This window comes from Odocoileus virginianus, unplaced genomic scaffold, assembly GCF_023699985.2.
Source record: "Odocoileus virginianus isolate 20LAN1187 ecotype Illinois unplaced genomic scaffold, Ovbor_1.2 Unplaced_Contig_4, whole genome shotgun sequence".
In the NCBI taxonomy this organism is placed as follows: Eukaryota; Metazoa; Chordata; class Mammalia; order Artiodactyla; family Cervidae; genus Odocoileus; species Odocoileus virginianus.
The window spans coordinates 1,636,526-1,660,142 of NW_027224321.1; the positions used below are offsets into that span (position 1 = coordinate 1,636,526).

At 53.1% G+C, this 23,617-nt stretch overlaps 1 protein-coding gene across 9 annotated transcripts in view; it reads left to right on the forward strand.

Annotated features, from left to right (window-relative positions):
• AGAP1 (ArfGAP with GTPase domain, ankyrin repeat and PH domain 1) overlaps window positions 1–23,617 on the forward strand; it is a 568,266-nt gene that overhangs the window by 155,211 nt on the left and 389,438 nt on the right. For 3 of the 9 annotated variants that reach the window (XM_070463553.1, XM_070463557.1, XM_070463554.1), the window contains exon 1: window positions 1,879–3,376. The exons of 4 other annotated variants lie outside the window; for them this stretch is intronic. In XM_070463553.1, the coding sequence (XP_070319654.1) occupies window positions 2,398–3,376 (979 nt within the window). In that variant the 5' untranslated portion in view covers window positions 1,879–2,397. Of the gene's footprint in view, window positions 1–1,877; window positions 3,377–23,617 lie in introns of those variants that run through there. 2 more of the 9 variants (XM_070463556.1, XM_070463555.1) reach the window with 2 other exon arrangements.

Here is a 23,617-nt window from a genome sequence, read left to right on the forward strand (position 1 = left end):
CCACACACACACACACGCACGCACGCACGCACGCACATGCCATCCCACACATCAGCATCCCACCGCCAGAGTGCTAAGTTTGTTACAACTGATGAACCAACACTGACACTTCATCATCACCCAAAATCCATAGTTTACATTAGGGTTCACTCTTTTTCAAAAAATTTTTTAAATTTATTCTTCGTTGGAGGGTAATTGCTTTACAGTATTGCATTGGCTTCTGCCATCCAGCCACATGGATCACCACAAGCACACGTGTCCCCTCCTGAGGCCCCCCCCCATCTGTGTGGTCACGGAGCCCCCCGCATTGAGCTCCTGTGCCGTCCGGCAGCCCCTCCCGGGCTCTCTGTCGCACGTACGTCAGGGCTGCTCTGAGCCGTCCCACTCTCCCCTTCCCCACGTGTCCACAGGCAGTTCTCTCTGTGTCTCTGCTTGCCCTGCACATAGGTTCATCAGTGTCATTTTTCTAGAGTCCATGTACACGCATTAATATACACAATTTGTTTTTCTCTTCCTGACTTACTCTGTGTAATAGTCTCTAGGTTCACATTTTATGGGTGTGGACGAATGTGTGATGACATGTATCTATCATGCAGGGTACATGGTATTTTCACTGCCCTTAAAGTCCTCTATGCCATAAAGTATCTCTTAAAAAATAAACTAACTTTTATCTCATCAAGTCCAAATATCTCATTTCACTGAGGTAATATTCAGATTTCCTAGATTATAACCTCTCTCCTACAGAGACCTTGATTCATCTTTATATCATCTTCCATGCCATAAACACAGTAAGTGCCCCGTAAGTATTAAAGAGATTAAAGAAGGGGAATCAGCATTTGCAAACAGCTGTCTAATCCCACGGTCACACCTGGTCTGGCCTCCAGCACTTTTCCTAGAAATCACCTCTCTGCAGTCTTGGCATTTCCAGGCCTAGAGAAGGCTGTAGAAAAGCATCCAGTTTGATGAGACATTTTCTTTCTGAAACTTTCAAGCACGTGAACTGGAGAGATCTGTGTTCAGGACATCATGAAGAACTAATATGTGGATCAAGTCCATTGAATACTGTGCAGCGTTGGATAATACAGAGAACCAGTATCTAGAGAGCCAAGAAGTCGCTGGTGGGGCAAAGATGGCAGAGAAACCAACATTAGATATTAAAGGCAAATACTTGGTGCTTACACAGAATGCCTGCACATACGTCTTAGCTAATTCAGTCCTCACAAGAATGCTCAGAGTTTAGGTACTGTTTTTTTTTGTTTGTTTGTTTGTTCCCTTTTCCATCCCTACTTAACAGGTGCAGGGCTGGGACAAGCCAGCCTTCCTTCTCCTCCTCACTGGGTTCTCTTGCCTCTGACCTCAGACAGCAGATGCCTGCCTGTCAGGAGGTTTCTCTCCACTTTGGGGAAATGCTCCAAAATATTAATTAGGAGTGAAACTGCGGCTCCTCTGTTTGGAGGGCTCTGGTGTGACCCGCACTCCCATCGCCTGCCTGATGTTGCCTTCCTGGGCCCTTACCAGGAATGCATTATTGCTCCTTTGTAAAGTTAGGACCGATACCTAAGATACTTGTTTTTTAAAACAAGCCTTTTGCGTTGTATCTTCTTTAAGCACTTTGATGAGGATAGGATCTTCGTAAAAACTCTCAGGAGGTGATAAAGACCTCATATTTTGTTTTCTTTTGCAAAACAAGCCCTCACCGCCCCCTCCCACACTTATCTGCTGTCCCCGACCCGAGGCTCCGGTCCGCGCGGCGGCGATCCACCCCGGAGCTTGGGCCCGGCTGCGCATCCGCGCGCCCGCCGCCGCCGCCGCGCTCCCGGCACTCGGCGGCCGGGCTGGGCGCGCGGCCCACGGTCCCTGCTGGTCGGCCCCCCCCCCCCCCCACGCCCGCCCCGCCCCGGCGCGTATTTCCATTTTAAACCACCGCCCCTCGCCCGCGGCCCGCGCAGCTGCCCGCGCGTCCCGAACCCAAGGAGTGGCGGAGGCTGCGGACTCTGTGGACAAGGCCGGAGGATGCGAGTGAGCCCCGCGCCGTAGACAATGAAGCCGCAGGCGCCGCCGCCCGCCCGAGGACCCGCGCGCCGCGACCGCACCTGCCGGCAAGGCCGGCCCCGCGCCTGATCGCCCGCCCGGTCCCGCCAGCCCATGGCTCGGCGCCCCGGGCCGGGACCCCCGCACTCGGGCCGCGCGGCGCAGGGGCTGGCGGGCGCCAGGGGCACCGTTATTGCAGCCTGAGCGCTGCCCCCCCTCGCGGCGAGCAGGGGGGCGTGGACCCTCTCCGGGCGCGCCCGCCCTCCCCGCCTCGCCTGGCGACGGGGCCCCGACCGGCGCGGCCCGGCGGCCCGCGGCGCGCTGGATGCGGCGGAGCCCTGGCGGGCGGCCGTGGCCCGGGAAGACATGTACCTGCTGGACGGCAGCGGCGAACCCGCGTCTCCGCCCGCGGACGCGATGCCGCGCGGGCCGCCCCCCAGGAAGACAGTCTACCGCATCTCCGTGACCATGGTCAGAAAGGAGCAGCTGGGCGCGCCCGGCCCCGGCGGCTCCGACCCACGTCCGACTCGGAGGCCCCGGCCCGCGCGCTCCCCGGACGCGCCCAGGCGGCTCGTGGAGGAGGCGGCGGGCGCTGAGGACCCGGAGGACCACCGGCCGCCGCGCGCCTGGGACTTCCGCACCTTCCGCACCCGCAGCACCGGGCAGCTGGAACTCGGGCGCCTCCGGCCTTGCGCACGCGGCCCGGAGACCGAGGACCAGACCGGCAGGCCCCGGGCCATGGAGGAGGAGGAGGACGAGTCTGGCTCGCCCGCGCCGGGCAGCCCGGACGTGGAGGGGACCCGGGCCGCGCCCCTGCGGCGGAGCCTCAGCTTCAGGCACTGGAGCCGACCCGAGGCGCCGCGGGGTCGGGCCCTGGGCCGCGGGAGGCGCCACAGCAGCTCCGGGAGCCTGGCCTGGGCGTCGGGCGGGGAGGAGGTGGTCGACCCCGGGGCCGCCCTGGAGCCCGCGGCCTCGGGGCAGCCCCCCTCGGAGAAGCGCAACACCCTGGACGTGGGTGAGGTGCTCAGCAAGAACGACGCGCTCTCGGACCTGGAGCGCTGGGAGCGCAGCAAAAGCAAGAACCGCACGCTGGACAACAGCGACCTGCAGCGGCTGGAGCGCGCGCGGGCGGCGGCGGCGGCCGCGGGCCCCGGCACCGCGTCGGAGCACCGGCTGCTGCGCTTCTTCAGCGGCATCTTCGCGCGCAGGGACGGCGCGCCGGGCGGTGGGCCCTCCCCGCGGAGCGGCGCGTCGCGGTCGCGCGGCTACTTCAGCAGCCTGCGGCGGGCCCCGGTCGACGCGCACTCGTCCAGCGCGGAGAGCATCGACGGGTCCCCGCGCAGAGGTGGGCAGCGCGGCCCGGGAGGGGAAGGGTGGGCAGGGACCGCGGGGGTCTCCACAGCGGCCTGCCTGGTAGAACACGCCGGGGCTCGGTCGGCAGCGATCAGGGACCGACCCTCCCGGGTCACTGGCCGGCAGGTGGCTGTGCAGGGAGTGGACTCCGGTACTGCGGTCTTTTTGGTCCCCCTCCGCCCTCCCCCGAAGTCGTCCTGCGGGTCTGGAAGTTCTTGACTGCCCCTGCCGTCGGCCGCGTGTGCTGGCGCCCTTCAGGGTCTGTCTCTGAGGCCACTGTGAGCCTGTCTGCGGAGACATCACCTTGCCCAGCGGTGTCTTTCTCCATGAGCTCGGGCTGCACTGCGTGTGTGCCGCCTGTGATACCCGTGGGCTGCCCCAGGGACCCCGGCTTGGCCCCTGAAGCTACCACGCAGGTGATGCTGCCTGGCCGGGAGAGGCGGCTTCCTCCCGCGTCCCAAGCCTGGTCTCTGCAGACGCCACCGTCTGCGAACGCGGCTGTGTGGCCTGGCTCACCCGCAGCTCTCAACCTATTGCCCTGCTGGTTAAGAGGGTTCACTCCAGCGGTCAGAGCTGGGTCTCTGCCCGCGGTCTCCCTGCCAAGTGGTATCAGGTAGTGAGAGCCCCTCTGTGCCCCGACTCTGTTTCCTGGGAATGTATGCTGGCATTCAGGCAGGAAAACCACAGCCCGACAACCTATTCTGAAATCTCAGTTCTCTGCTCTGCCAGAGGGCTTGCAGAGAAGGTTCTGGAGGCAGATGTAATACTCTCTTGAAAGAATCAACTGACCTTCTGGTACTTGTTCGGGAGTCAGAATCCTCCAGAAACAGCAAAACTGCGTGCCTGGGCAGCACCCTAAAGGAAAGAGGCCGGGGGCACGGGGATGGCTGGATTGTTGCACTCTTCTCACGGGGAGGGCTGTGAGCGATGTCTGAGAATATCGTCGGGTGTCTTTAACACCACTGAGAAATCGTTAGTAATGTCCTTTCTGCTAATTACCAAACTCTGCTGCCAGTAGAGATGGAGGTGGGCGAAGCATTGTAGTGTGGATTTTTAATTAGAGGTTCTCAACTGCTAACTCACCACCCCTGGAGACAGTGTTCCTCTTTAGTGGACTTCACAGGTTAGCTGACTGCCAAGCCCTATATTAAAACCAGCCGACACAAAGAAACCACTGCCCTCTCTGAAGTTCTTTTTAAGGTAAACTGAAGCCAGGTGATGTCATGTTCCCATCCGCTCCGGTTCATCCTCAGGTGACGGAAGATGTTTGGAACCAAGCAGTCGAATGAGTAGTGTGTTAAAATCTGAATTTTTTGATTCATGAAGGTATAGCAGTTCTCTGTAGTTAACTTGCTGCACACACCTTTTGTTTTAACCTGCCCCGGAATTTTTTAGAAGGCACCGCATTTGACTCCCACCATTTTCCCATCCCTTCCCACATGCCCTTAAAATATTAAAAACAACACGAATTATTTCACTCACTGAAAGCTGAGACCCTTGGTTTGTAATAAGCTACCACTGCCGTCACGTGTGTTTGGTGGAGGTTCAGCTCTGCACGCAGGCAGTTCTTACTCTGATAGCAGGCTTGCATCTTTGTTCTCACGGGCTTTGTAGAAAATAGTAATTAGCTGCCCGAGTTCCAGACAGGTACACCTCCGGTGGGGGTAAGGCTGTGGGGGCGTGGAGCTGGCCCACACACCACTTAGGAGGCAGGTGCTCCGTCATGGTGGCTATCCAGGCAAGTTAAAAGCTTTGGGGTTCGGGTGTCTCATTTCTGGTCAAATGGCTTGATGGTAGGTTTGGAATAGTAAAGGTGTGAAGTGTATCGGGAATTTTTTTTCTCTCTAGGTCAGTATATAAAATAATAGCAATAGTAATAATTAAAGTCACACTTGGTTGCTTTGTCCCTGTGGTCCTTCTTACTCAGGGTGGAATTACTTTCATCTGAGAGTAACCCTCTAGCATTGTGGGTTGTGTGGGAAAACCAGTGTTCGTGAACTAGATTAGAGGACGCGCAGTCAGAGCTCTAGGGCCTTATTTCACAGTTCTAGGTAATCACAGAACTACTTCCTTCACCTGTCTTTTGGCGAACAGGCTTGAAGCGTAAGTGTTTTCCGGATTTTTCTAAGACCTATATCTAATTCCAAGGAAAAGGTGCAGTCCCACCGCTTTTTGCTCTTCTCATTTTATCATACTTGCTTCCTGTGATGTAGATGATACAAAATTTAGGTGCTGTTTAAATGAGGTTTTGAATTTTGGGTAGAATTCTCTCGGGTAGCTTTCTGAGGCCATGGAACCCAGGCCCAGTCTCCCTGTGAACGTCCACAGTGGGAGGGTCCGTAGCGCCTTAAACCACAGAATCAGTTGGGTTTGCCAGACTTGGAAGATGAGGATTTCAGGAAGGTCAAGCGGTGTGTGTGGCAGAACACGGCCTGTGAGGTCGGGCAGCACCCTGTAATCAGACACTGACAGAGTGCAGCAAAGCTGGAGATGCTCACGCTCCGTGTGATAAATACGCTTTTCCACCAAGAGGCTGCTAAACACTTGTGAGTCAGGCTTCCATCTTCAGACCTGTTTGGATTTCAGAGTTACAGGTAAGCTGTTGCAGACCTGTAACGTGATGTGTTTGCAGAGGAGCAGTCACTAGCTTTAAATCTCAGCCACTTTGTGGCAAACTTTGACGTCCTTTCAAGTGTAAAGGGCCTTAGAGGAGATTTGTCACTGGGGGCAAGCTTTCCTTTCGTTACACTCTTTCAGCTGTTAACTTTTTTTAATTTGGCCATGGCATTTCTGACCAGGGATCAGACCCCTGCTCCCTGCATCAGGAGTGCAGAGTCTTAACCCCTGGATTGCCTAGGAAATCCCTCAGCTGTTAAATTTTTGAATTGACTGTTGGAAAGGAACTTTAAAAGATTACCTGATTATTATATAAGTGGCCTCTTAGAGTTAATTTGCTTAGTCTTGGACCAGGTACCTTTGTAAGATGGTTAGAGTCAGATTTTAAGAATGCACACAGGTTCACACATCACATTGCTATGGATTTCTTATAACCTTAATTCAAGGCTTTAGGGTTAAAGATTTTTGAGTTTGAGCAAGCTCCAGAATTGGTGATGGACAGGGAAGCCTGGCGTGCTGCAGTCCCTGGGGTCACAAAGAGTCAGACACGACTGAACGACTGAACTGAACTGAGGGTTAAAGATGAAAAGCTCCTACTATTATGGGATGATTTCTCATACCCTACTGGTGTTGTCCATTGAGAAGGCTCTTCCCCTTTCTCCCGGTGATGTGTATCCATCGCCTCCCAGGGCTCCAGGGCTGTTGTCCTCAGATTCCTCTTAGGAAGCCCTGGAATGTGTCAGGGCCTCTCCTGGTGGCTCAGTAGTAAAGAGCCTGCCCGCCAGTGCAGGAACCACGGGAGATGAGGGTTCGACACCTGGGTCGGGAAGATCCCCTGGAGGGAGAGGTGACAGCTCACTCCGGTATTCTTGCCTGGAGAATCCCATAGACAGAGGAGCCTGGCGGGCTACAGCCCATGGGGTTGCAGAGAATCAGAGATGACTGAGGACTGAACACTGACAACAACAAGGAAGAATGTTTCAGAGAGGCCTTGTGTCAGATCAAGGGCAGTTTCCTGTTACTTGATATGCATGTAACGGGGCAGAGTCTATTGACATCAGTATAATTTAATACAAAGGAAGATCAAATGATGAATGATTCATTAGGCTGTAGGGTGTCATTCGCTGGCGCTGGCCTGGCCAGCCTGCAGATACTCTTTGGGACCAGCTGCAGGCAGTGCCAGGCCAGGGCCACACGTGTTTTCGGCGTGTTAAGTTGCTGTCTTGGAGGATTGATTACAACAATAAAGTGATTCTTTGATAGCCCGGACTGAGATTAGCTCTTTAAATCGGTCATTTACAACTGATTTTTGACAACACGTTTTGATGAGTGGCTTTGCTGTTTAATTTTTGATTCTCTTGATTGGCATCATTCAGTTTGTGTAGGCAAAGAGACTGTTTTATAGTTTGTTTTTTAAAAACCTTCAGTAGCGAGGTAAAGTGACAATGAAATGAAACGACTAAAATAACTTGATACATTTTTTGGGGTACCTTTTTAAAATTTATTTTTAATTGGAGGATAATTGCTTTACAGTATTGTGTTGGTTTCTGCCATGCATCAACATGAGTCAGCCATAGGTATACACCTGTTGCCTCCCTCTTGAGCCTCCCTCCTACCCTTCCTCCCCATCCTCCCCCTCTGGGTTGTTACAGAGCACCTGATTTGAGCTACCTGCGTCAGACAGTAAAATTCCCACTGGCTATCTGTTTCAATATGGTGATGTATATGTTTCCATGCTACACTTTGAAACTTGATTCGTTGCTGAGAAGGACATTTAGGGCTTTAAAGAAAGAGTGTCACTTGAAGTTTCTCGTTTGAGACATTTTGAACTAATTACATACTCAACGTTTTGGAATTCACTTAAAAAAAAAAAAGGTTAATGATTCCAGGTAGCCATTTAGGAAAATCCCCATCATTTTAGTTATGAGGTTGATGACTCGTTTTCCTGGAGACGGAACGGCCCACCTGGGACGCGGGCAGAGCCTCGCTGGGCAGCCAAGGAGGCTCTGTGTGCACCAGAGGTTTGGGCTGTGTCTTGCCATGTTAATGTTCTTTAGTTGGAGCCCACGTTTCAGCCTAATCACCTGTCAGTGTCTTTCTTGATCTCAACCTGGGCTTGAAATATCCTGTCCCCAGAGGAATGTTCGACAGGGCCTCTGCTGAAGTATCCTCCAGTTTTTACATGGGCCCAGTGCAGCCATCTGGTTGGTTATACAGTTAAAAATGTTTGTAAGTATAAGACCCAACTATAAAGCACTGGTTCCACTTTGTATTTTTGGTTGTTTTCTTGTTCTGTTGCATTAAGAGGCATTTGAGTTTCTATCGTGTGCTCTGCAGAAAGCCAGGGCTTACTAGGGCACAGTTTCTGACTTCCAAGGTCCGTAGCTTGTTGGGAAAGATGGTGAATCCTATGAACCACAGCTTCATGGGTACTTTGGGGAAGTTATGACTGTATTTCTCTGCACAGCAGACCTCCTTTGGAGCATTGGAGCACTTTATCGAAAAGTGTGAAAAAGTGTTAGTCAGTCGTGTCCAACTCTTTGCGACCCCGTGGACGGTAGCCCACCAGGCTCCCCTGTCCATGGGATTCTCCAGGCAAGAATACTGGAGTGGGTTGCCATTCTCTCCTCCAGGGGATCTTTCCACCCCAGGGATTGAACCCTGGTTTCCTGCATTGCAGGCAGATTCTTTACTGTCTAACACTAATCCCACTGTGTCAGAAGGTCTGATGTCCTTCCAGGTCTAATGCTAGTAAGCCCCTTCTGGGTGTCCATTCCTCTTCCTTTTGCAGAATGAAGAGGACTGGACTTGGCACATAGACTTGTAATAAGTGTTTGTGGGAAGAACTAATGAAATGACCAGAGGACACTAAAAAGGGAAGTAAATGGCCATAAAGAGGGGATGGAGTGAATGAAGGCCTCCCAGAGGGATTAAATGATTTGGGTCTTGCAGGATCAGTAGGAGTTTACCAGGTAGAAAAGAGGAGATTCTCGATCAGTAAGTTGGTTGAGATTTCTGTAATTAATTCCTTAAAAAAAAAAAAGATTCCTCTTTCCCCAATCTATATGATTAATGTCATTGTCAGGTATTAAAAAGAATGTTTTTGTTTCCAGGAGGTTTATTTATCCTTTTTTCCCTTTTTGGCATGAGTTTTTTGTTTATGATGGGAAATTGCTTTTAGGCTATTGTTATTTTTCTGTAATTATGTGAAAAATTATATTCATTTAAAATGGTGACACAGTGAGTAAAATAATGAAAAAGAGGTTTTATTTATTTAGGGCATCAATTGAGATAAAGTATGTGCAGCTGCAGTTATATCCCCAGGTGATGAACAGAATTGGTATTAAGGTCAACAGATTAGCACAAAGAAGGGCGATTATTGTCTTTGCATCATTTTGAGAGAAAGTGCCATCTGCCCAACATTGTTTCGGTCTAGGTTTTGTTCAGCTCACATTAGAGTGTAGTGTGGCAATGATACTTACTTGTTTGTAGGTTACCGTCTGAGACATTTTCTTTCTCATCCATTTCCACTGATCTTGGCTTTCCCATTTGTTCTCTTTTCTCTTGTTGCTAATACTTTGCTTGAGACAAAACTGTATATGCTTGTAGAGTTTAAAAAGTGTTAGCACACATCTGTTCGCTTGCCTGGCTGTAATTCAAAGATGTGTCCTGACCTTTTGTTTTCTCATGTCTTCTCGTTGATTTCTTTTCCCTTTTCTTTTTTTGCATTGGTTTTGCAATTCTGACATCCCTCCTGGATCTGAAGGTTCAGAAAGCGTATGAAAGAAGTGACCTTTGTGCAATTGGAGGATGGGAGTCCCAATCACTCCTTCAGTACAAGGGTGTACCAGCCAGAGGCTTGGGAAGCAATTATTTGGCTTCTCCTTATCTGACCAGTGAAGATAATTTAAAGAGGCACACTTCAGCTGGTGGGAGGGAAAGGGAAAAAGAGGGTCCCTTTCTTCCCATCCTTTGTTGAGAATTGTTCGGGAGTATCGAATTTGTTTCTGGTGTGATCATCAGGTGCAAGGTTTTGCCTGACTTAGTTGTTTGATTGACTTGTAGGGCCCCTCCCTTTATTCCATGGGCTGCATTTGGGTGCCATTGGGATTCACATTCATGCGCGTGGACGTTCATCTGTTTGAGATGCTTGTCAAAGGGCATCTTGTGTTCCCTGTCGCCGTCTGTGCCTGTCATTGTGAGGGCTGACACTTGAGGACTGACCCCGCAAACAATGCCACCAGCCTCTGATGCAGTTCCTGCCCTCTTGTCCTCAGACGAGAGTTACCCAGACGCCACTTGGTCAGTGGATGGACGTGGGGGGTGGTGGGTGTTTATCCATCTGGGACCTTCCTGTTCCAATTGGCAAGGACTTTAAAACAACGGAAAAGTCAGTCTGTGAGATAGGTGTGACAGGATTTTATACTTGTAACCTGCTTTCCTGGCCAGGTCACTGGTGGAGTGGTGGACCCAGCAAGGCAGGCTCTGTTTGGGGGTGCCCACAGCTCAGCCATAGCTCCTAGATACTCAGATATCTTGTCCTTCCAGTTATTTTAGGTCCCAGACTAGAGTCCCAACCATCCTTGAATCTGACCTGTCCTGCATTTAAAAGGAGATGCCTAATCTGCTTTCCTGATCTGGTTCACGGAAGACCGAGGAAGCCCCAATTCATTCAAAGACACTAGGGGATTTTTAGTTTGGAAGGGAAACCCGGGAGCCTGGAGACTTGTCTCCCAGTTTTTGAGAAGCAGACACAAGATGGACCCAGGAGTCACTGGTGAGTGAGATGCGTTAGGGAAAGGTTGACTCAGGTCTCGGAAGGCACTTCTCACAAGCCAGCCCTCACACTTGGAGTTGGCTGCTTCTTTACACGGCTTGCTCCCAGTCCCCGGAGGCTTCCACGCACAGCAGAGTCAGGGGATGTTGAAACGGGGCCGTGTTCGTTGTCTGGGGGCCTGGCATTGGTGGTCTTGGGCTTCCCTGGTGGCTCAGATGGTAAAAAATCTGCCTGCAATGTGGGAGACCTGGGTTTGATCCCTGGGTAGGGAAGATCCCCTGGGGGAGGGCACGGCAACCCACTCCAGTATTCTTGCCTGGGAAATCCCATGGGCAGAGAAGCCCGGAGGACTGCAGTCCACAGCGTCACAAAGAGTCGGCACGACCAAGCGCAGCACGGCAGCGGCAACCTCAGACCTCGAAGGAAGTCTGGGCCCACCCTCCGCGCCCCCAAGGCCAGTCCCACAGGTGGCAGCTGCCCCAGTGGGTTGACTTTGCTTCCTGGGCTCCTGTTGGGCCACCGAGCACCCCATGATCCTGATGTCCTTTGTCCTTCTGGCTTCAAGGTGGTGGGTGCTGTCCCAGCCTCACCTTAATCTGATTTTCCTAGAGCCCGTGCTCCTTTCTTTCTTTGCTTTCTCTCAGCATTCTTGCCTTGAACTGATTTCAGGTATGTGAGTTACACAATGATGGTGGCAGGAAGGAATGTTCTGTTTATCATGGGAGACGTTGCCGCGTGGAGAGGGTGCAGCTTCTGGAGTCAGTGGAATCCGTTTGGTCTTGGCTGCAAACTTAGGCTCAAGGCGCCCTGAGAAGTCATTTCACTGCCCTGAGGTCCAGCTGCCTTGTTGATTTAAGTAGGTGTTAGAGTCCCTGTGACTGATTCTCAGGAAGGCCAGTTGTTGTCATTGTTCAGTTGCTTAGTCGTGTCTGACTCTTTGTGACCCCATGGACTGCAGCATGCCAGGCTTCCCTGTCCTTCACCATCTCCCAGAGCTTGCTCAAACTCATGTCCATCAAGTCAGTGATGCCATCCAACCATCTCATCCTCTGTCATCCCCTTCTCCTTCTCAGGAGGATCAGAATGAGTATGAAAAAAAGGTCCTAAGCTATGTGGCCCAGCAGCTTTGCTTTAGAATAATTGCTTGTAATGTTTTTTTTTTCTTAGCAAAAGACCCCAAAATAGAACACATCACATATGTGGATGTGCTTGGATTTGTGGTTGCTCTGACATGTAACTTTGCCCAAGTGAGGCAAATGCGTTCTCAAAACTGCGAGTATGAATTAACCTTGTATTTTGTTTCTGCTGCTTTATCCTGTGCTTTTTGATGATCTTCATTTTAACTGCTTCTTTTTAACTTGTTGACTGTTGTACCTTCAGTTTATAAGTGGGGAGGGCAGAGTGGTCTTTTTTTCTTCTCTGGTTTCTTCTCCCCACCCCACCCCCGCCCCCCCTTCATTTGTATAAATGGAAAAGTTAGCTCCATCTGCAGCACATGGATTCATGTCATTCCTGATAGGAGCCAAACGTGTTTATTTCTAAGAGCTGTTCTGAGCGCTGCGTCCTCACCCTGCCTTCCACGATCCGAGGACTCCGGTGGGGTATTACTAAGCTTTCAGAGTAGATCATTCACAGATGAATCAGCCTGAGATTCTCCGGGAGATGTGTTGGGTCCCACCCACGACACGTCACATCGTGTCTGGCGGAGGCTCGGTGGTGAGCACGTTTCACCCTGTGACGCTGCTCCGCTGTGTTTGGTCCCCTGTGTTCTCTTGGAGTGTCAGCAGGCACATCGTGAAGCCCTTTCAGGCTGGTCGCGGGCCCGTGCGGCCTGTCGGCTGGGGCCAGGGCTCCTGGTACCAGGTGCCTGGCATCGCTGTGTCTCTGGATGTGCGTCCTCAGGCACGTCCTGTAGCCTCTCTGTGCCTCGGTTTCCTGTGTTCCTGGAACATAGGGGCTGATGGCAGCTCCAGGCTGGAAGTGAGGCTAAGAGGTGGGCGTGACGGAGCGTGTGTGCTAACCTCTGGCTCAGAGAAGCAGGGACGCCAAGAATGTGTCCCCCATCCCCGCCTCGTGGGAGCCGCTGATACCCTGGCCGGTAAGCAGGGCGAGTGGGGAGCTGTGTATGCGAGAAGTCTTACTTTCTTTTACAGTGAAAGAGTCATTTCTTTGTTTAAGGTGAAATGGGTAAAAATAATGACCCCCTTGGAAAGAAGTTACAATTTGGGTTCCACTGACTTTTTTTTTTCTCTTCCTAGTGTACTTGCCCCTTTTTTTTGCTCTGAAATACACGTTTAAATTTTGGTTAGTATTTAATATTTACTTTATTTACAATTCATACATTATACACATATATAACATTTTATAACTCATAAAATAATACATTTGATACTTAGTATTTAAGTTAGTTAAAAATTTTAAATTCATGAGTACCTTACTCGGTAGGCCAGGAAGCTGGGATTGAGTTACACGTGCTGAGCCTTGCAGCTCACTTTCTTCCCCCCGCAAAGGGTACTTGCCTCCCTACACCACCTGGGAGGCTTGGACACAGCCACTGACCTGCAGATTCAAAGGCCACTTCCAAATTCGTGGTTCAGAGGAAAGGTTTTTGCATACTCTCCTTCCCCAATTCCCCATCCGCTCCATCCTGATGAGTCCCATGACATTATTACACATGGGGTTGCTTCTCAGACCTGCAGGTTAAAGGCTAGCTGGGTGGGGGCTGTAGCAGCCTCTGCCCAGGGAAGCCAGGAGCAGGTGGACCCCAGCTCTGAAAGTGTCGGAGCTCAGCCCTGAAAGTGTGCGCCATTCTCAGCTGAAGGATCCAGGGGTGTGTGTGCTCTCAGCCACTCAGTCGTGTCCGACTCTCTGAGACCCCCTGGACTGTAGCCCGCCAGGCTCCTCTGTCCATGGCATTCTCTGGGCAAGGATGCTGGAGTGGGTTGCCACTTCCTCCTCCAGGGGATCTTCCCGGCCCAGGGATGAAACCTGTGTCTCTTATGTACGTCTCCTGCATTGGCAGGCAGAATCTTTACCACTGTGGTACCTGGGAAGCCCACGTAGTTGGTATTGAGCAGATCTGCATTCCTGAGGCATGAGTTTTCCACACTGCAGGAAATTTTTGTGGCATTTTCCTTTTCTTCTGAGTCTTTAGAGTGTTTTCGATCTCTGGGAAGGAGATTAAGCCCTCAGGTTCCATCAGGTCAAGTCAGGCTTTCCGTATAAGCTTCCTGGGTGGCAGGTGTTAACCAATACCTTTTATGTCCAGAAATTACCTCCAGCCGCCCCTGAAGGCTGACTTTTATTTGTAGCAGGTCTGCCTTTGGGGTGATAATGTGATTTGTGCGTATAATGCCCGGTAAATCCTGGAAGGGTCCTTCACCTTGGATACCGGCTGACAATCCGTTTCAGGTGAATTTCCAGACTTAGATGTTCCTCGTGCATGTCCGTTGCAACTTGATAAAACTTGCAGATAAAAGCTCTTTATCCTGGTGACCAGCCTTTGAAAGGCAGCTTGTTTGTTTAGATGACCTGTCAGCTTTTCGATTCTTCCATTTCCAAAATAAACAGGAATGCCCTCTTGCTTCACAGGACACAGCCGGAGATTTATCTGGGCAGACTTGAGGGAGGGCAGGATTTCAGCCCCAAGCATCTCTCTTGAGGGGAAGCGCCCATGCCCGGGAGTTTAGGCTCTGTCATAGATGGCTGTTCCCTGGATTTCTCCTCTGGTCTCTGCCCTGGGACGGTCAGATCCGGACTGCGCCCCATCTTTGGGGCCTGTGGCCTGTCGAGGTGTCCACGAGTGAGGTGTCAGATCTCAGCATGCCTTTGGGGGTCCTGGGTGTGGGGGGCGCGTTTTGCCTGCCCCAGCTGTGTCCCTTCGTGCCCCGGCTCTCAGGGTCAGGGAGGGCCCTGCAGCGTAGTTGCCTTTCGTAGTGCCAGCCCCTCTGCCTTCTAACATGCTTCTGGAACTTTCCATCTCTCCCTGGGTCCTCAGTGTGCCCTGCAGGTGCAGACCACCTTCAGAAGAAAGATTGGCTCCCGCCACTCACACCCCGGGCCCTTCGAGAGTCTGTGTGTCGTTTCTGGTGAAACAGAATTTTGTCCTGCTTGTGCCCTATGGCTTGTGCCTGTTACGGCCCGGACTGGGGTCACCGCGGCTGAAATAGAAACTGTGGTTTATTTCAAGGGGCGGGGCTGCCCAGCATCCTGCAGTGAAAGGACCTCCAAGGGGGCCATGAGGCCATCCTCCATCCCCTGCCTGCCCGGGGAGCTCCTGCCACTAAACTCTGCTGTTTGAGGACCAGGCCGATGATGCTTATTTTTGAGCTGTTTTTGCTGTGTCACGGTAAGGCAGTTAGCAGCCACCACACACCTGCGTGATGTTTTCCAGATTGGGCTGTTGGGAGCACTCTGCTTTTGTTGATTCATTGATTCCTGCAACCTCAGGTCAACAGGACCGATGGGTTATCAGTGGAGAGAGGTCTGTGGCGACGGACGGGGAGATTGAGAAGGGTGCCGAGCCCCCATCAGTCGGGGCACCCAGCCTCCAGCTTAGCTGCTGCTCCGATGACCTTCCCTGCTGCGTGGAGGTGGTCCGGGGGCTTGGGGACTAGAAGGCGAGTGGTGGGAAGACAGGCTGCCCCTCGGGTGGCAGGGCCAGAGGTTCTCGTCTTCTTAGGCTCTTGGACCCTGATGCAGCATTGGGCATCTTCATGAACAGGCAGGGTTTAGCAACGGCAGTGTCTCCTCGCAGCCCCGGGAACCCACACTTGGGGACCACACAGAGAGGGTCAGGGAGAGCACATGTGGGTCTGTGAGCCGCAGGGATGGGATGGTGTGGGGCAGTGGTCTCTAGCTGGGGTAGATTCCGGTCTCAGGTCTTTGTTCTACTGCCCACCCCCCTTTCTATTGTCATTTATTTCGAAAGTGTAATTTCTCATGGGCCTCAAGCTGTCAGTCCCTTAACAGGGATGTTCCCTACCTTGCCTCCGGCACCTCAGAGTTGAAAGTGTTAATTGCTTAGTCATACCCAACTTAGTCTTGTCCAACTCTTTGTGATCCCATGGACTTCAGCCCGCCAGGCTCCTCTGTCCATGGGATTCTCCAGGAGAGAATACTGGAGTGGGTTGCCATGCCTTCTCTGGGGCATCTTCCTGAACCAAAACCCGTCATGAAAAGGTCAAGGCTGTTTTCCTGGATTCCCCTGTGATTTCCGGCTTTCGGAGCTGGGATGGTGGTAGATCGGCGCGCGAGTGTGTGTGCCGTGCATGTGTGTGTTCACACCTGTGGAGTCTGGGTCGGCAGGACTGAGGCCGATGCTGTCCAGGCAGGCGGGCAGTGAGCTGGGTTTTGAGCCCCAGGCTGCCGGCGCGCTCGGGCTGGCTGGTTTGCCTTCCAGGCTGTATGAAACATTTGGGGATGTTTTGGGGTGTTGGCAGTGGTTTTAAAAATATTTCTTCTATTTACTATTTTTTCCCTGGACTGAATTTATCTCATAGTAAATTTATCCAACAGCTGCGTATGTTTGATAAAAGTGTTGTTCAGCCACTAAGTCGTGTCTGACTCTTTGTGATCCCATGGACTGCTGCACACCAGGCTTCTCTGTCCATCACCATCTCCCAGAGTTTGATCAATTGAGTCAATGATGCCATCCAACCATCTCATCCTCTCGTCCTCTTCTCCTCCTGCCTTCAATCTTTCCCAGCATCAGGATCTTTTCCAATGAGTCAGTTCTTGGCATCAGGTGGCCAAAATACTGGAGCTTCAGCATCAGTCCTTCCAGTGAATATTCAGGGTTGATTTCCTTTAGGATTGACTAGTTTGATTTCTTTGTCATCCAAGGGACTCTCAAGAGTCTTCTCTAGCACCACAGTTTGAAAGCATCAATTCTTTGATGCTCAGCCTTCTTTATGGTCCAGCTCTCGAATGTGTAAATGACTACTGGAAAAACTGTAGCTTTCACTATATGGACTTTTGTTGGCAAAGGGATGTCTCTGCTTTTTAATAATGAAAGTGAGACAATAATAAATGTGTGGGTGCCTGGGGTCAACGCACTGGCTTCACTTTTACTGCTCAGAGGGCTTAAATACTGATTTCTGAAACAAAGAACCCTGCAAAGTTAGAGCTACAGGGACTTTGACCCCTGCCCCACCCCACACCTTTTAAAGGTGAAAACACCTTTTTCAGTTAAAAAAAAGTCTAGTCAAAGCAATGGTTTTCTCAGTAGTCATGTAAAATGTGAGAGTTGGACTATAAAATAGAAAGCTGAGCACCAAAGAATTGATGCTTTTGAACTGTGGTGTTGGAGAAGACTTGAGAGTTCCTTGGACTGCAAGGAGATCCAACCAGTCCATCCTAAAGGAAATCAGTCCTGAATATTCATTGGAAGGACTGATGCTGAAGCTGAAACTCCAATACTTTGGCCACCTGATGTGAAGAACTGACTCATTGGAAAAGACCCTAATGCTGGGAAAGGCAGGAGGAGAAGGGGATGACAGAGGATGAGATGGTTGGATGGCATCACCGACTTGATGGACATGAGTTTGAGCAAGCTCCGGGAGTTGGTGATGGACAGGGAAGCCTGGCGTGCTGCAGTCCATGGGGTCGCAAAGAGTCGGACATGACTGAGCAACTGAACTGAACATTCTTTTTAAAGGTCTGGCCCAGGTGGGCTTCTGAGACTGTGGTGGCCACAGGCACGGCACTCCTTCCCCCCACCCCCCACTCCCCCTGCAGGCCTGGCTCTGTAGGTTACATTTAATTTCAGAGCTCCAATCCGAACATTCAATGCTTTGCATTTGAGACTTTTCAGCACATTTTAGTTTAAAAGAAAAAAATGATAACCAGGAAGTGACACAGTTTAGTCTTATCTTTTTTATTTTTAATTTTTTTGGCTGCACGACACAGCTTGTGGGATCCCTGTTCCCCAACCAGGGATCAAACTCACGCCTCCTGCAGCGGAAGCTCAGAGCTGTCACCACCAGGGAAGTCCCAGGCCGCAGTTTATTCTTAGCCCCTGGATGGGCAGGATGAACACTGCAGTCTTTGCAGGCAGACATGAGGCTGACGTGACCCTGCTGGCCCAGGAGTCGTGCTTGGGGGCACGGTGTGGGGGCGGCTCTGACAGACAAGGCCTCCCTGTGCGCTGGACCCATCAGCTCAGGGTGGGTGCTGTGCTCTCGCTGTATCTTTGGGTGAGGTCACTGTGTTTCTTTCCTTCTGCTCATGGTTTTTTTGCCCCATCCAGTCCAGTGTGAGTATTGGTTTTGAGAAGTCCAAATCAATGGTTTTATTTTCAGAGTTCTAAATCCAGCCGTATAAACACTTGGGAGTCTGGGCCTGGGGTTTGGCAGGGCTTCGTGGCTATTTTAAATATGTCGGGAGCCTTCTTGGAAGCCGCCCACTGCCGGGTGTTTTCTGATTGTGTTGTGAGCCGGGGTCTCAGCGCTCTCCAGTGAGAGCACCCGAGCCCTGGGGTGGGGGCTGTTGACTGGAAGAGTCTGATTCTCTCCCCTCGAGAGCCTCTCTCTGAGGACCTGGGTGCTAGGTGCCGGGTGTCTTCTGCCTGTGAGCCGGGCCGTGTCTGCAGGTGGCCGGCACTCGTCAAGGGGGTGGGGAGAGGTGGGCCTTTTTAAAGCCTGCGCTCGCCAGTGACGTTCACCCAGGGGTGGGAAGTTTTACCCATTTCCATTGCGATAAGCAAAAGTAAATTTAGCACAGCTTCAAAGTCTGCTTATGGCCTCAGGTTCATCATCGGAGATGTGCCAACATCCAGGTGGGGCTTGTGCGTCTGTGACTGGCTTTGGCTCATCTCGGTCCCCTCTGTCCCCTCCACAGGGCAACACTGGGTGTGAGATGATCAGGTCACCATCGTCCCTTTTGGGTGTGACCGCAGGGAAGTCACGTGTCAGCAAGTGCTGCACAGCAATCTCCGGGAGAACCTTCAGTGAAGTTTACCGGCCGTCGAGGGTTCACATCAGCAGGAACCCCAAGGACGGAGAGATGGGGATGGGGCACTTCTTGCCCTGGGGACCTGCCTCTCCCTTCCTTCCTTCTCCTCTGACCTCAATGTGGCCCCCATCATGTGGGCCGTGCCCCCAGGGGCTGCAGCCCTGGCCAAGCATGGGAACGTGGCCAATGACTCCTGGGTCCCTGGGAGGCAGGGCAGGGATGCAGAATTAAATTTCCTAGAAATAGACAGGCAGTTATGTTGTGAAAACTTTCCAAGGGGTGAGCACCATCGTAACAGCTAGCGAGTTAGCCAGTGGCAAAGTAGAGCATGCCCACAATGCGGGAGACCCGGGTTTGATCCCTGGGTTGGGAGGATCCCCTGGAGAAGGAAATGGCAACCCACTCCAGTACCCTTGCCTGGAAAATCCCATGGATGGAGGAGCCTGGTAGGCTATAGTCCATGGGGTCGCAAAGAGTTGGACACGACTGAGCGACTTCACTTCACTTAAGGTAGAGCAAGTTGCCAAAAATCGTGATGGTATCTCCAGAGGATGTAACTAAACAGAGTAAGCTCAGACCCCAAAAGTTCATTGTGAGTTTGATCTCGCATGTCCTTTGAAGAGGCTTTTGTTGGAGAAGTTTTATGTATGTACAGCCCAGCCCTGAGGGGGCTTCCTGGCAGGCACCCCCCAGCGGTGGCCCCTTTGTGCCCAGCAGGTGTGGACACCTCCACCTACGTGCGTCCCTGACCCCACCTTGGCCTCTGGCCCCTTCCCTGTGTTAGAACCTCGCACCCACCTTCCACCTGGCACCTCCAGCCAGACACCTGGCCTGCCCCTCCTGAACCTGGTGCCTCAGAGGTCCGGGGAGAGCCTCTCTATCTCTGCTTTTCTCCTTCCACACCTCCAGGGCCTGGGCCCACGGGGGGCAGGAGGGGCTTGCGGCTGGCACTTTATGGCGCGTCTCATACACCAGCCCGAAAGCTGGACTCGCGTCATTCTCTCGCGCTTAGAGGCCAGGTGGCATCCCCCCTGTGAGAAGCCCTGCGCCCTGCTCTCCATCCTGTCCCCTTCCCCCCGCGCCCTCAGCTGCACACCTGCACCCTTCCTGCCGGCCCCCATCCTCAGGTGTGCATGCTTGGTCACGTCCAGCTCTTTGTGGCCCCATGGACTGTAGCCCGCCAGGCCTCTCCGCCCATGGGATTCTCCAGGCAAGAATACTAGAGTGGGTTGCCATTTCCTCCCCCAGGGCAGTCTTCCAGACCCAGGCATCAAACCCGCATCTCCTGTGTCTCCCGCATTGGCCGGTGGATCCTTTGCCACTGGGGAGATGCTCTACCACCTGCGAAGACTCAGGTCCCAGGCTTAAATGCCAGCGCCTCTGGGCCCCTTGCTGACTGTCTGCCCCGGGGCAGCCTCTCCCGCTCCCTTCCCCTGGTCCCCACAGCTCCTGCCCTGACAGCGTCACGAGCTGTGCTTACAGAGCTGCGTGCTCATTGGTCTTCTGCCCTAGAAGGCTGCTTCGCGAGGGGGGGCTGGTTTGGAGTTGGTCCTGCGTGCTCCTTGGCGCCCTGCCGGCTCCTGAGATAAGTGAACAGGTGTGGGCGGCTGGGTGAGGGACTGGCAGGGTGCTGTGGGCCCAGGGGCACGGTTACCCGTGACCCAACGTGGGGTGTCAGAAAATGCTCCCCAGGTCTGGCCCGGTGGTGTCGGGGGCTTCCTGGTGGGGCTGTGCCCTGCTCTCCAGCCCTCAGGGGAGATCAGCTCCTCACCTGCAGGCTCTGGAAGGCAGGCAGCCCGGCCCCTGGGGCTGTGGGCGCTTGGCTCCCCTTTGGTGGAGGAGGGTGGGCTGCAGATGGGACGATGGTGGCCGCAGGCTCCCGAGCGGGCCCCACACGGGGTTCAGGCACCCCAAGGAGGTGGGGAGGTTGGGGACGTTGGAGCCGGGGACGTTCTTAGAGTTGTCCAGGTTAGGCAGAGGGGCCAGGCTTTTCTAAGCCTGTTACCCGTCCATGGTCAGCTGTCCAAGGATCAAGTCCTTGAGCTAGGCCACTCTCTGGCCATCGCTTCGGGATCAGGATGTGGTCCGCCACCAGCACACCCCACACCCAGACCCCAGGGCTGGAGGGAGGGCCAGACCCGCCCTCCACGGTCATGTGAAGGTGCAGTCGGAAATGCTTGTGAAAAGGGCATCCGAGTTGTATTCGGTATCGTGTAGGAGGACACAGAGATTAAATAGAGGAGTTCCCTGAGAACTGATCTTAAATTAGCTTTTCCTTGCCTGCAGAAAATCCTCTTTCTGCCAGAAATGGTCTCCATTCCTGTGAAGTTAGAAGCAGGTCCTGTGAGCGGCTCCCTAGCAGGTGGGAGGTCATGGCCTCTCCATTTGGAAAACGATGCAGTTTGGATGCCTGACGATTTTACAGAAGCATCAGTGTTTTATAGCAAGTGACAGAAATCATGTCTGGTTCGAGAAGGCGACCGTCCACTTGGGTGTAAGTTTAGTGACGAAAAGGAAAAGGAATGAAAAGGGTCAGGGAGCACCCCGCTGTGCATCTCCTGCGTCCCCAGGGGCATTTGCTCCTGTCTGTCTTGCTCGGCATCTCCTCCAGCCCTTCCGGGAGCTGTCCAGTTGCACACCTCCTTGTTTGTGTCTACACGGGATTCCTTCCCTCTGGAGTGGCCGTGCGTTATTAGAAAGCAAACACAGCTTAGACCTAGAGGACAAATGCCAGGAGTAAGTCAGCGGCAGGACATGTGGGGACTCAGATTTCCTCCTCCCGGTTTAACCAGCAAGACGTTGACACGGAACCTCCCTGTGTAGCCTGGTTCCTGCAGTGGCTTTGAACTGTGGTTGGCTGGGCGTTGGTGATGTGGGGAGGGGGGGGAATGATGGGCAGCCCCCCCAGGGCTGGGGACCAAATATATGCCCTGCTGCCGTTGGTCAGTCGTGTCCAACTGTCTGCCACCCCATGGACTGCAGCCTGCCAGGCTCCTCCATCCAAGGGATTCTCCAGGCAAGAAGGCTGGGGTGGGTTGCCATTTCCTTTTCCAGGGCATCAAACACAGGTCTCCTGCCTCGCAGGCAGATTCTTTCCTGACTGAGCCACCAGGGAACATGTAAAATTTCACATCTGTTCTTTTACTCCCTCAATGGACCTGGTCACTTCACGACTGTCTGAACGGATCTCTGACAGTCAGAGTTTGAGGACTAAGACGTCCAGAAACAGTGGGGACCGTCTCCTGTGTTTCCTCCCTAGTTCGATGCTCAGACCCTGAGGCCGACCTTCAGAGCCTTGCTCCTTTGCTACCGTGGTGACCGTGTGGGTGAGTCATCTCGTGCTCCTGTGGTTCTTAGAGGCATAACAAGGAACCACTCCTTTACGAAGGAAGCATCTTTTTTATTACCTTTCCTTACTGCAAAAATAACCCCCATGCCCAGGGTAAAGAAGGAAAACAGGACCCAAACCAGTAGACGCGTCCCCCTGCCTCTTCCTCCTCGGAGGCATCGCCCAGCTAGCCTCACCGCGGTGGCCGTCATTGCGGACCACCTTCCTTGCCGTGGTTTCTGTGCTGCAGTTTATCAGCTCACTCACGCATCACCTGGTGCCCAGGCGCGGGCCGAGGGCACCCATCCCGTGGCCCCATTTCGGTGTGCTGCACGGCAGCTGGCTGGGGCTCTCCGGCGCCCAGGTCGCGTTTTGCGGGGGCGCAGTCTGCACCCAAGCTGCCGTGCGGTCACGGCCGCGTCTGTGCTGTGGGAACAGGCGGGGGTGCAGTGGGGGGCACCTTGCCGGGGCAAGAGATAGGAAGTGGGTGCACACGTGTGTGCAGGATCGCTGGGCACCCAGCCTGCAGCAGAGGATCGGAGCAGGGTGGGGCTGTCTTCCCAGGATGCCCCTTGAAGGGGACCGAGGTGGAGTCCTGCGGGCATGCTGGGGGTACACATGATGTTGTGACCCTTGCCAGCCCTCGGTCGTGAGCTTCAGGGTTTCATTCCTCGCTGTAACCACTGGCTGTTCTTTTGTACTGAGAAAGAGGAGAGGAGGCCAAGATGGTGCATGCGCGGGGACGTGGGAGAGCGGTACCAGGGCCGGCAGTGTGGGGATGACCAGTGGAGAGGGACTTGGCACACTTGTTTTATCTTCCAATTTTTCATCCATTGCGCGTGACCCGCACCGACCCTGGAAGGCAGTGACAGAGGGGTCCAGGGGTCACGCAGGCCCTGGAGCGCTCGGTGGACACCCAGGTGTGACGACAGAGCAGGCCTTCATCTCTGCACTGGGTGGTTGCATCCTCATCTCTTGGATAGGAGGCCCTGGGCCAAGCCTGCAGGGAGGAAGCCCAGATCCATGGCTGTCAGCTGACTCAACAGAACTTCTGCAAGAATGTGATTAGATTTGCTGGACATTACAGCCTCATGGGCAGTATTTGTTTTAGTCTTATAAAGCAGCCACTGGAATTGGTAGGGGCAGCTTGAAATCACTACCTGTTTCCCTGTGCAAGGGCGGCAGGCTTACTTGTGGGAGAAAGTCATGCACGCTAACTCCAGGTGAGCCCCGTTCCCACCCTGTAAAGAGAACTGTCCCAACTCTTTTTGTTTCAATTTGCTTTTTATCTATGGTAAGTCAGGGGTTATGGTAGCCATAGGCCATTCTGAACCCATCACAAGGAACCCAGTCTGTGAAACCTCCCTTTTTGTCAGCGCAAGCCCATTAAGTTGGGAGAGGCTTTGCCTGCTTCACGCACCAGGGCACTGAGGGTCTGTAAGGAATGGAGTTCCTTGAAGGGAAGATTCTAGGATTGAGGCTAAAGGGACCAGGTGCAGGCTTCTTGTCTTCCAGGCTAAGGGATGGGGCCCCAAGAGGCCAAATGCCATGCTTCCTGG